Source organism: Kryptolebias marmoratus, linkage group LG13, assembly GCF_001649575.2.
Source record: "Kryptolebias marmoratus isolate JLee-2015 linkage group LG13, ASM164957v2, whole genome shotgun sequence".
Lineage (NCBI taxonomy): Eukaryota > Metazoa > Chordata > Actinopteri > Cyprinodontiformes > Rivulidae > Kryptolebias > Kryptolebias marmoratus.
In genome coordinates this window covers 5,206,670-5,218,634 of record NC_051442.1, presented here as the reverse complement: position 1 = coordinate 5,218,634, position 11,965 = coordinate 5,206,670, and the positions used below count along the sequence as shown (strand labels likewise).

The 11,965-nt window shown below is 45.3% G+C and overlaps 2 protein-coding genes across 7 annotated transcripts in view; one reads left to right on the top strand and one right to left on the bottom strand.

Moving 5' to 3' along the window:
- Positions 1-2,057, top strand: part of rab24 (RAB24, member RAS oncogene family) — an 8,255-nt gene extending 6,198 nt beyond the window's left edge. Inside the window, exons 5-9 of one of the 3 annotated variants that reach the window (XM_017419971.3) lie at positions 30-97; positions 679-778; positions 989-1,039; positions 1,284-1,343; positions 1,431-2,057. In XM_017419971.3, the coding sequence (XP_017275460.1) occupies positions 30-97; positions 679-778; positions 989-1,039; positions 1,284-1,343; positions 1,431-1,498 (347 nt within the window). In that variant the 3' untranslated portion in view covers positions 1,499-2,057. Of the gene's footprint in view, positions 1-29; positions 98-678; positions 779-988; positions 1,040-1,148; positions 1,251-1,283; positions 1,344-1,427 lie in introns of those variants that run through there. The other 2 variants (XM_017419970.3, XM_037978947.1) reach the window with 2 other exon arrangements.
- Positions 2,058-5,619: 3,562 nt separating this feature from the next.
- Positions 5,620-11,965, bottom strand: part of nsd1b (nuclear receptor binding SET domain protein 1b) — a 22,966-nt gene continuing 16,620 nt past the window's right edge. For all 4 annotated transcript variants that reach the window (XM_037979078.1, XM_017419890.3, XM_037979079.1 and 1 more), the window contains exons 14-24: positions 11,753-11,932; positions 11,388-11,544; positions 11,050-11,255; positions 10,836-10,948; positions 10,582-10,728; positions 9,682-9,804; positions 9,487-9,603; positions 9,256-9,397; positions 8,483-8,589; positions 8,205-8,406; positions 5,620-7,226 (exon numbers count right to left, since the gene is read on the bottom strand). In XM_037979078.1, the coding sequence (XP_037835006.1) occupies positions 6,487-7,226; positions 8,205-8,406; positions 8,483-8,589; positions 9,256-9,397; positions 9,487-9,603; positions 9,682-9,804; positions 10,582-10,728; positions 10,836-10,948; positions 11,050-11,255; positions 11,388-11,544; positions 11,753-11,932 (2,234 nt within the window). In that variant the 3' untranslated portion in view covers positions 5,620-6,486. The remainder of the gene's footprint in view (positions 7,227-8,204; positions 8,407-8,482; positions 8,590-9,255; positions 9,398-9,486; positions 9,604-9,681; positions 9,805-10,581; positions 10,729-10,835; positions 10,949-11,049; positions 11,256-11,387; positions 11,545-11,752; positions 11,933-11,965) is intronic.

The window sequence follows — 11,965 nt, the reverse complement described above, 5'->3', positions numbered from 1 at the left end:
GGAGCCACTAAACGTTTCTGTGTTTTCAGATCTGACCGACAGCAGCAGCTTCCAGAGAGCCAAGTTCTGGGTGAAGGAGCTGCAGAACTGCGAGGAGGTAAAAGTGCGAAAGAAGTCGTTGTTTGGTCATAAATCAGCGGAAATTTAGATTCAAATCAGGAAGTAAAGAAGATCCAGAACAATCGGATGTCCATCGCTGTTATTATCGTTGCATGACATTCATTATGTAGGTCAGGATGTACAATCGTGGCCCACTCTAGGATTTACAGGAAAATAAAGAATCAAAAACTTGATAGACGTCTTTCAATATCGAGTTATTTTTAATTTCTTAATCTCAAAAGCTTTAAAATGAGACATAATTTATTAAGTTTCAAACAATCTGTTCTTCACGAGCGCTCCGGTTTGAAAACTTTATTTTTTTTATTGATCTGGAGCGATGTCGTCGGGAATTCCAGCCCTATATTCAAAAAGAGGAATGCCCAAATGAGCTCTCACATTATACGAAGGGATTTCCTGCAGCGAAAAGTGGTCAGTTTAAAAAGGATTCTTCCTGAAGACGAACCTGTTAGAGAACTTAAATTTAAAGGTAGATCAGGAGGATTGCTGATTCTTTTTTCCCAGTTTCCAGTCCTCCTCTGAACAGTAACTCGGTGTTTTGTTTGCGTTCGCGTCCGGCAGCACTGTAGGATCTATCTGTGCGGCACAAAGAACGACCTGATCGAAGGGGACCGGAGCCTGCGTCAGATCGACTACCACGACGTGCAGGACTTCGCTGAAGGTGAGCCGAGCTCAACCGGCTGGACGGTTTCCTGACCCGCCATCTTTAATGGTTTTGTGCAAAAAAAAAAGTCAGAAAAAAATGAACAAAACTCTCAAATTTACGAGTCATTCTGTTCGACTCTTATTGGTTCGTTAAGGTTTTCAAATACAGAAAGAAAACTCCCGTCTTTTGACTGATAAAATAACCGTTTCTGTTTTCATTCCGCAGAGATCGGCGCGCAGCATTTTGAGACCTCCAGTAAATCGGGAAACAACGTCGGTGAGTCCCGTTTTTCGTTTCTGCGCTTCAGTCTGTGAGTCGGGGCAAAATTTAACTTTTTTTTTTACCAGCAAAATAAAATCAAATAATAAAAAAAAATAAAAAACAGGAAGCAGAAGAATGGGGTTAAAAAGAAGAGGATGACTGCTGAAGATGTGTGATTTAAGAAGAAGTCTCGAGGATAAAACGGACCTCGTTGTGTTGAAGAACTGATCCAGGTTCTGTTCTCCTCCCGTTCTTCCAGACGAGCTGTTCCAGAAAGTCGCCGAGGATTACAACAGCAGCGCCTTCCAGTACATGACAGGTGAGATCATCAGACGCCGACCGTGACGCAGCCGTTCATTCGACTACCCGCTGATCCAATCCTCCTTTTCTTTTTTGTTCTCAGCAGAGGAACCAGGCGTGGACTTGGGTCAGAAGAAGGACTCGATCTTCTACAGCTGCTGCCACAGCAACTGACGTCCCCACCTGCTCCCGGGATGGATCCGATACCAGAAGGAAATCAGCCAGAGCCGTCTGTCACTCCCATGTTTATTTATTTTTGTGCCATACAGAGCCGAGGCCCGAGGAAGACGCGCCGCTCTGAAACTGACGCCGAGCGCCGCCCTCGTGTTTCGTCTCTTGGCGGCTCACGGGGAGACGGGACGCCTCTGAAGCTGCGGTTCTGAACAATCGAGAGGCTCGGGTTAGAAGACGGCGAAACGGAGCTGGAAGGAAGGAAAAATAAAAAAAAAACTTTACGAAGGCAGGTCAGAGTTTCAGGACGAGTCGAGTTTACAGCCGTTTGTTTTATTTGCCTCCAGCTGTGGAAGCTGACGGGGATTTATTGTCATCGAAAACCAAAAAACGCTCCGATTTCAACTCAAACTTCTGCTCAAGAGCCGCTCTCACATCTGGTGTAACTCAAATCGGAGGCCTTTGAACGGAAGGTCGGCTTTGACGTTCTTTGGTGTTTGTTTTCTTTGTTTTTTTTGCCACGTGACACTTATGGATGTAATTAAAAAATAAAAAAAACACAGCTCAGCCCCGAAGGTCACGGCCGTAGCTGCAGAGTTTCTGTGGCCTCGAGGATAAAACAGCTGGACCTGAAGCCGAAGTGAGTTACAGAGGCGGGTAAATGTGTCGGTACCCTTCAGCAATGATCCGAACAACTCAACGGATGTAACCGAAGCCTAAAAACAGCTCCAGTTTCGTCTCATCCGTCCCAGAAACAAGCGTTTTGGTGAACTGTTTTTTGGAGCCTCCTGGATCTTCTTTCATGGAGCCATTAGGACTCTAAAAAGTGACGCACCCTGACTTTAGTTTCCTCGATTCTTTTTTTCTTCCTTTTTGATCAACATGGGGTCGCATTTCCTCTTGCGTCCACGCCCTGACAGGCTGGCTTCGGCCCCATGAACCTGATACGGTTGAATCATCTCGTCAGCTGTGGTCAGAGGAACAGCTTTCACCTCAAACATGGAGACTGATAATCATCTTGCACCGAACGTCTCGGCCCTTTAAACGAGCTAAATGTCCGATAAAAAGCCCGTGATGCTAAATAAGCTCAGACAGTTTCAAACCTGACCGTAATTAAAAGACTAATAGGGTAAGGGTACCGACAAATTTATCTGCGACTTTATTTTCTGGATCGGTTTCTTAAATTTCACTCCATCTTAGCGAAGAGGAAGCAACTGGCTAAAAAAGGAGCCGCCTGAATTTTGTTCCAGCGCTCTAAAACACGTTAAATCGAGAAATGCTAGTTTTCCGTGCCTGACTTGATCTCAGCTTAAATGCTAACGCAGCACAAGGGGTTTGAGTTACGTTTGTGCCGGCAGCACATCAAGCACATATGTGACGCATCGACTTCTGCACCATCAGCTCGGATTCTGCTGAAAATTAGAAAAAGACGTTGGCTTTAAGGCGAATGTATGTAGAGATCACATCGCATGGCCCGACCCGATCTGCCTGAAATCAAACGTAGAAATGTTTGACTTCCTGCCTTTAAACTCTAATTAGTTTACGCTCTCAACCATCACACACACAAAACTTTACAAGACTGAAGTTCTCGTCCAGTTTGGCGAGGAAACCTCGGGTTTCGACACAAAGCATTGTGGGTAAATGTCGTAACGTACCAACCGCCTCCGCTTCGTTTCCTCGTTCCGACGTTTACAGCAATATTTAACGCTTGATTCGCTCGTTCGCTGCGGGGCTGACTCGAGGGGACGGAGATGGACGTTTCCATCCCCCCGTGGACACTATTTTTATTTGAAGGCTGTTTATAAATATTTATAAATAGGTTGATGTCCCGAAAATACAAAAAAGTTCTGGAAAATAAATAAATGTTTTTCAAAGAATTAATTGCTGATACGTCTGAGGTTTTATTTATCTTTACAGTAACTTGCTATTTATCATCCACCACGATGTAATGGCCTGTGTGTTTTTTCTTCTGTCTGTTAGCAAAATATCTCAACTACTGGAGACATTATAAAGAAACTTTTACAAAGGAATCATCAGACATAAAACTACAACTGATTTACTTTTAGAGTCACATCAATCCAAGATGGCCACCACAGTTACAGCTGACATTAGCCAACACGAAGCTGGCAATTTTTCTAATAATGAGCTAAAATCTGATGTGGTAGTAGCTGAGAGTCATCCCCAACACGTGCTCTGATCCGCCCGCGAGGCGGCGGGCGATAAGCATTCCCTGAAGGATTGTTTTGTTTTTCGTTCTTTTCTAATCATTAGCATTGGTAACTTTCTGTTAACGTTTGTGAAACTTACAGACAGCGCTGCTAAGCTTCAGATCGTGGCTTTCAAGAATTTTTGGTGAGTTTCGGCTGTTTTTGTTCCTCTAGTAAAAAAAAAAAAAATGACAGTGAAACCACAGATCATTGGTTAATTCGTAAAATAAAATAAAATCAGCTAAAAACACGAAAGTTTCAGCAGAGCACAGTTTAAACGTCCAGTGTCCGGAAATTTGTTGAAAAATTATTATTATTTAAAAGTTTAAAAAAGCAGAACAGAAGCTAAACTCAGCAAAACTGTGGGTAAAAGCTATAACTAGCAAAAATACAGCTAAAATTAGCAAAACTACAGCCGAATGCTAAAATCAGCTAAACTATAGCCAAATGCTAAAATCAGCTAAACTATAGCCAAATGCTAAAATTAGCAAAACTATAGCCAAATGCTAAAATCAGCTAAACTATAGTTGAATGCTAAAATTAGCTAAACTATAGCTGAATGCTAAAATTAGAAAAACTACAGCCGAATGCTAAAATCAGCTAAACTATAGCCAAATGCTAAAATCAGCTAAACTATAGCCGAATGCTAAAATCAGCTAAACTATAGTCGAATGCTAAAATTAGCTAAACTATAGCTGAATGCTAAAATTAGCAAAACTACAGCCGAATGCTAAAATCAGCTAAACTATAGTCGAATGCTAAAATTAGCTAAACTATAGCCGAATGCTAAAATCAGCAAAACTATAGCCGAATGCTAAAATTAGCTAAACTATAGCTGAATGTTAAAATCAGCTAAACTATAGCTAAAAGGCTACAATTACTAAAACCGTAGGTAAAAGCTAAAATAAGCAAAACAATAGCTAAATGTTAAAATTAGTAAAACAGCAGCTAAAAGCTTAGCTAACAAAATCGGATCTAAAAGCTTAAATTAAGAAGTCAGCAGCTAAAAGTCGCCTAAGATGAAAAAAGAGAGTTTGCTGAAGTTTCTTAAAGTGTTGAAGATGCATTTCTATGGGGAATATATTTGTAAAAAATTCAAAAAGTATAAAAGTGACAAAAACTAAAATTCTTAGCTCACCGTTTTAATCAAGCCGAATGTTTAAAATGGCCGACTCAGCATCCTCATGATTACAGGCGTGTCTTTTTCAGCCTTTAATCTTAAAGACTCTTCCTGTGCGTTTCGTCCGAAGCCTTAAACCAGGGGTCTCCAATCCTGGTCCTGGAGGGCCACCATCCTGCATGTTTTACTTGTTTCTCTGCTCCAACACACCTGATTTGAATCAATGGGTGATTAACAGGCTTCTTCAGGACATGAAGAGGTGATTTAACCATGAATCAGGTGTGTTGGAGCAGAGAAACGAGTAAAACCTGCAGGATGGTGGCCCTGAGGACCAGGATTTGAGACCCCTGCCTTAAGGTGAACACAAACATGGAGGTAATAAGATACCAGGACAAAGAGACGACTTCATGTCTTCCTTTTTTATATATTTGTGTAGCAGTCACTGGAACAGGTCAGTTGTTGGAACCAAACATCACTTGTTGGGGACTTTCTGTATAAAAAGGCATTTGTGAGGAAATGTGGCGCTCCTTAAGAAGATCTCCGACCAAATACAGTCTAAGGCATTGGCAGAAAACACACGGAGGCGACATCAAGCTTGGGGAACACGCACCGAGCAGGAGGCCGCTGGTTCGAGCCCCCCTCCCTCCCCTCGTCTTCATTGTGCGTCACAGAACAGCATTTAAATAACGACTAGAAAGCACCATGTCCGCGCTGGAGCAGCCGCCCGCCTCCCTCTGCCCATAAATAATCTACACACCGTCACACAAAAACGCTCACGTTTTCTCGTTTCACCTCCCGAAATTTAACACCAACGAGTCAAAACTGAAATCCACGCTCTAAGTTATTGTTGTTTTTTTTTTTTTTTTGGCATTAAATCCTTTCACTTTAAATGATCCTTCAGGTGAAATAAAAACAATTATTTTAACTTCATGTTTTGTTTTTAAATCTGGGCCAACGATGAAAAAACAACAAAAAAAAAAACAATATATAAAAACTAGCTCAGTTCCGACCGTCACAACCCCGGCGTGTTTCCACCTCGAAGCACCGGCTGACGATTTGAAACCAAACCAAGTTCATGGAAGTAAAAACTGTTCGAGTCCCGGGGCTTGGCAGCAGCGTTGTCCCACAGGGATGAGTTCAAGTCCCAGGAGAAACGGTGCGTTCAGGTGCGTTTGAGCAGAAAACGCCCCGCCCTGCTGCCCCGAGCCGCTGAATGAACGGATGAGTCCAAAGTTTCTTTCCTTCGAAGAGCCCCGGAGGTGAAACGAATCGCAGCTGAGCAGAACGCTGGGTTTCCTTTTTTTTTTGTTTGTTTTAGCGTAGAATCATCAGTTTTCAGCAGATCGTCGTTTTGTCGCGTTTTAAACCAAAAAGTTTGAACAAAAAGCAGCTAATTCATCAAAAAAAACACTGTCCTACAGTTTTAGGTGTAAAAATGAGGTAAACGATTATGATGAGAACATAAATAAACTGAAAACGACTGATATAGGTCAAGTTTTTTTTTTTTTTTATAAATCTATATATTATTTATACGTTACGTCTTTATTTATAAGCTTCACAATTTAATCGTGTTTTTGTGATTTTTCTCTCCTAAAAATCCATCCGACTGATTACTGAATTATAAGTGCTACTTCACTGCAGTGACTCTGAGATGCGGATGAGCATCACTCCTCTTCCTCCTCCTCCTCCTCCTCATCCTCCTCCTCGTCTTCCTCCTCCTCCTCCTCCTCCTCATCTTTGAGCTCCAGGTACTCCAGCCTCACCTCCTCTCCATCTTCCTCCTGAGAGTCTGATTTCTGCCTCCTGACGTCCACCTCTTCCACCAATTCGTCGTCGTCGTCCTCCTCCTCCTCATCTTCCTCCTCCTCCTCCGCCAGCAGCTCCTCTTCGTCCTCCTCCAGGACGTCCCGCTCCTCTTCGTACGAGGAGATGGGCGAGTAGTGCGGGAGGTCGAACACGTGCGGGCTGCTGGGCGAATCGGAGCCGCTGCGGGAAGGAGAGGCGGGCGGAGCAGCGACGGGGATGGTGAACGAAGGAAAAGACTCTGACGTTTCGCTGCCGCCGCCGCTCTTCTCGACGCTGCTGCCACCGGTCCGGTTGAGACAGCTGGTAGCGTTGGAGGCGGCAGCACCACTGGCGGCGGCGGCGGCGGCGGGGATGACGGCCATGCCCAGCCCCGGGAGGAGGGCTCTGGATTCCGGGGCGTACTCCCGGATCTCCCCCGGCTCCAGCGGCTCGGGCCCGCAGGGGTCGTGCTCGCTGCAGCAGAGCTTGCCGTCCAGCTTGGAGATGAAGAGCAGGCCGTCTCGGTGCTGGCGGCAGTAGGAGCTGGGACACATTTCGCAGAAGGACGCCGCCTCCTTGCCGCAGACGTCACACTGGTGCCACGGACACTCCCAGCGACCTGAAACGAAGGAAAACCATCAATGAGAACAAGATAAAAATGAAGATGACTCCCTCCCATTCAGACGGCGGCTGTAACGATCCCACACTGTATGAGCGGCTTGAAAAAACTAAAAAAAAAAAAAAAGTATGAGTTTTTATACACTTCCAAAACGTAACTGGAGTCTCCAAAATGTCTCCGCGTCTGCTTCATTCGAGTCGCAGAGGCTCTCAGGCTTGTCGCTTGAGTTTTTGACATGTTAAAAAAAACATTTTTGCAGCAAATTTTCTCCTAAAAACCCGTTTTAAGAGTGACAGAGCTCTATGTTGATGGCAACAGCCCCGAATGTCCAGGTCTGAAATCCACACTGATAAGAAAAACGCTCGTTATTAAATAACGAGTGGAGAAGAGGGAGCCGAGCGGCGAGGCAGAGCTCTCCGTTTACCAGTCGGTCTGCGTCCCCCCCCCACCTACAGTCATGACCTTTAGGTGGCACGGAACAATGTGCACGGCCAAGAATACGGTTCTGAAAGTCGGGATTTTTCAAAAGATTGGCTGCTAAAAACAGCCTCATGGCTTCCTGGTCACTTTGTCGCAAAACCCTCAGAATAAAATGAGACTGAAGCAGAAAATTAACCAATTTTTTTTATAATTCTGAGTCACCAACTCGTCTCCAGCAGTGAGGCAGGAAGAGGACAAATACAAGTGATGAACATTTAATAACTGATCCACAAATAAGATTTTTTGAGGCATGTCTAATTCTGTAAAAGATCTGCTGCCTACATTTGGTGAGGTTTTTATTTATTTTAATTCTTCTGAATGTTCCTTCATACGTCAGCTTCTGTACATTCTTTTTTGAAAATATTGCACCGTTTAGTTCATCTGACAGCCTTCATGCAAACAGTGTGGCCCTGTCGTAAGGAAAGACTTCAGTGCCGTAGTTAAGTGTTTTTAAACCTGATTTATAACCCTAAACGTGAGGCTGGTGACGTCACTGACCTGCAGGCCTCTTTGTGAGGTTCAGGCAGTCTGCGTGGTACACTTTGGGACAGCCGGGTTTCTTACAGGAAACCATCTGTCCTCCGTCTCCGCAGCTGAAACACTCGTCCTCCCTTTCTTTGGTCAACACCACCTTCTTCCTCCTCCTACCGTGGCCTCTCCTCTTCAGCTTCCGGCCCTTGTCTTCAGAAGGAGGATTGTTCTGTGTGGAGACGAGGAGAGCGGTTGAGGAGGTCGTGTTTCAGAAAAGCGACCGGACGTCGGCTCGTGTTCCTCACCTTTGGCCTGACGCCCAGAAAGCCGCTGCAGTTAGGCGCTCCGCATTTACACACCGTCTTCCCGTTTCCCAGACACTCCAGGTTGTAGTTGAAGGTGAGCTCTGTGCCTGAAAAACAAAAAAAATTCGGATTTAAGATAAAATAATAACCTGCCGCTGAAAAAGGAGAACAGGAAGCTCCAAAAAACAAAGATATTTACTGACAGATGCTCAAAAAAAAAGCTTTCTAACCAGAAAAATGTTCTGTGAAAAGTCAGCGTGAAAGTTGACTGAATTCTGACAAAGGCTAAAATTAACCAAACAGTAGCTGAAAGCTAAAATTAGCATAACTAGCTTGAAACTAAAACTAATAAAACAGGAGGAAAAGCTACAATTAACACAGCAATGACTTAAAGCCAAGTGCAGCTTAAATAAGCAAACCATTAGCTATAAGCTAAAACCAAAAAAGCAGCAGCTAAAAGCTAAAATTAGCAAAACATTAGCCTAAAAGCTAAAAATATAGCAAGTACGCTGAAGCAGAAGTTGAAAAACAAACTTTTTTATTTGAGTTCTTTATTTTAGTAAAAATGTAAAATAAAGTTAATTATTTCAAAAATATAAAAGTTATAAAAGCCAAAAGTCAGAGCTGTAGCGTCCTGAACTTTTGATATGTGAATTGTTAAAATAACTTAAAAGTTTTCTAAAGGAACATAAAACATTTTAAACAGGAAAACAAGACTGTGAAACCTAACTCAGTTGCTATTATAATCATTTTTTTTTTAAAAAGCGTCTGACCTGCAGCGATGTCGACGAGCGCGAACAGTCCCACCCGGGTGTCTCCGCCCACTGTCCACTTCTGCGTCTCGCAGTTTGGCTGACAGCTGTGGTTCATGAAGCGAGCCTCGTTCCCCTTCGGCCCGGCGTCAATTATCCGGTCCTGAAAAGGCGCAGATCGCACTTTGTTTTCACCTCCGCTCGCAGCGTGTTGCAGAAAAGCTGCTCGAGCCGAGCGCGCGCCGCCGTTACCTTGTTCAGAGTCAACATGTAGAAGTTACAGATGTCGTGCTCTTGAGCGTGTTTGATCCTCGACCGGCACTCCTCCTCGTCGATCACCTCCCCGACGTACTCGGTCACAAAGTGCCCCTGACGGGAAGGCGCAGGGGACGTTTAAACGAAAACTGCCGTCGGAGCGACGCCGGTGAAACCGAACGGAGAACCTACCTTCTTGATGTCGTGGACGCAGCGGAGCCCCCACCCTCGAGAGAGAGTCCTGAAGATCTCCACCTGGCTGTACTGACGCTTGGTGAAGGTCTGGTTGAGGCACCGCTCGCCCGCCGGGCAAACCTGCAAGCCCAGATTGAAATAACTGAAGTTAGGATCTGTAATTAAATCATTTAACTGAATGCACTGCAGGTAAAGCGGAAACAGTGCATTTGTTCTGATTACCGTAGTTTTGAACCCTGCAGCTTATAGTCCGGTGCCTCTTTTCTATGGATTTTTCAGGATTTTTGTGATATCGTAAGAGGATTAGTTTCGGTTTGTTCCGCTGTTGTACGGCACTACTTTGCCTGGCGGAAGGACATGTGATCAGACACACAGTCAGGGGGGAAAACAGTGTTATGTCGGTCACATATCCGTCCGCCAGGCAAAGTAGTGCCGTACGAATGACTGACTTCTCTCCTTGTTAAAGCTGTGTTACTGCACCTTAGCCCAAAAGGTAGGCCGATTATTATTATTATTATTCTGGTGTGCTGTAGGTTACTGGTATACAGTACCATTTGTTACTCGTTTAAACAGCACAGTACGTGTTTCGTACTTTTAATTACCGGTACTCGTACATATACGTAAAAAGTTATGCAAATATGTACCGGTAACTTGGTTTTCAAAATGTTAATAAAAGGGATGAGTTCCCAAACAGCCATCTCTTTCCTGACAATCCCCTTTGTGCATATCCTCCTCCATATGGTCTTTCAGTCCGGTGCGGCTAATGTATGAACAAAACAGGATTTTCCCCTAATTTTAGCTTGTGCGGCTAATATTCAGGTTCGCCTTGTAGTCCGGAAAAATACGGTAATTCCAGAGGAGGAAAGCGATGTGAAAAGAGAGAACGTGAGGCGTTACCTGAGGGTGACATTCGTACAGCAACATGCGGTTGATGCACTCAGAGTCCATCCCACACGGACTCTCATCCGTCGCCTTGCAGTTGCAGCGTGGGATCTCCGACAGGTCCGCGGTGAAGATCTGAACTTTTCCTATTGGCCGATTCACCTGAATGAGCCGGACAGGTACACATCAGTCAAAACTAAAAAAGGAAAAAAAAAAAAAGGGTTTCTTGAAGAAATGCGCGTCAAACAAATTAGTCGTCTCTCCCCGACCTTAATGTGTTTGTACGGCGGCGGCTTCCTGTCGTTCTTTTTGTCCTCCTGAAGCTGCCGAAGCTCCTTCTCTGCCTGCAGCTCACGAAATCGCACGGCTGCTTCCTCCAGAGCTGAAGATCGCCATCAACGGACACCGAGCAAATCAACACCCACCGCCGCATGAATCAACCCAAAAACCTGCTTTCAGAATCGCCGAGGGAAGCCGTCTCACCTTTCCTGTAGGTCGCATCAACGCCTTTTCCCATCTTCTCCTTGCTGTTCGCGTCCACGTCCATGTAAGGGAAGACCCTGGCCTGGTAGGTCCACAGGTAGTCGTTGGAGCCGAAGAAGTGAACCGGGAACTCGCCGACGTCGTGCCTCATCCGCAGGATGTTCTCTGGGATGGTTTTGGGATGGCTGACCTCCGCGGGCCACCACCTGAAACGAGAAACAAGAAGTTTCTCTTTTTATCCCACAAACTCAGAACATGCCAGCATATTTTGTGAGACAGATCATGTAAGATTTACACGTTGTTCTTGGACATAAATGTCTCTGTTGCTCGTCACTGACCTGTAGCGCCCGACCTTCACCCACAGGATGTCCTTGAAGCGAGGCTTCTTCCCGGCCTTGCAGTCGTTGCAGAACCAGCTGCCTTTAGGCATCTCAATGTTCAGACACTCGCGGTGAAACGCAGCCGGACACGACTCGCAGCAGAGGAGGCTTCCTCCTGCAGCGCGGGATGAGAAACGCCTCATGATGCCCCGCCCACAGCTGTTCTGTGAGATTCAGCTAAGAAACGCACGACGAAGGCTCCATTTTTCTTTCTTCTAACCCTCATTACACTTGATTTTTATATTCTTTATTGCGTCAGGTTGTGCTTTAATTCCATTGCTTGTGCATCACATTGTAAACGTTTATTAAATGAAGCGTTTTACCTTCCGTGCAGACGAAGCACCAGCTGACGTTGACGTGCTCGTGGTTCTTGACCCCGCGGCGGGGGCTGAAATGGTTGGGGCAGATGATGCTGTTGTTGGAAAGCACCACGCTGCCCGCCGCCATGCACAGGTCCGTGGCGTGATACGCCACCGGGCAGCGGACGCATCGCACCAGGCGCCCTGCAGACAAACACGGGGGCGGGAGAGGGGGGG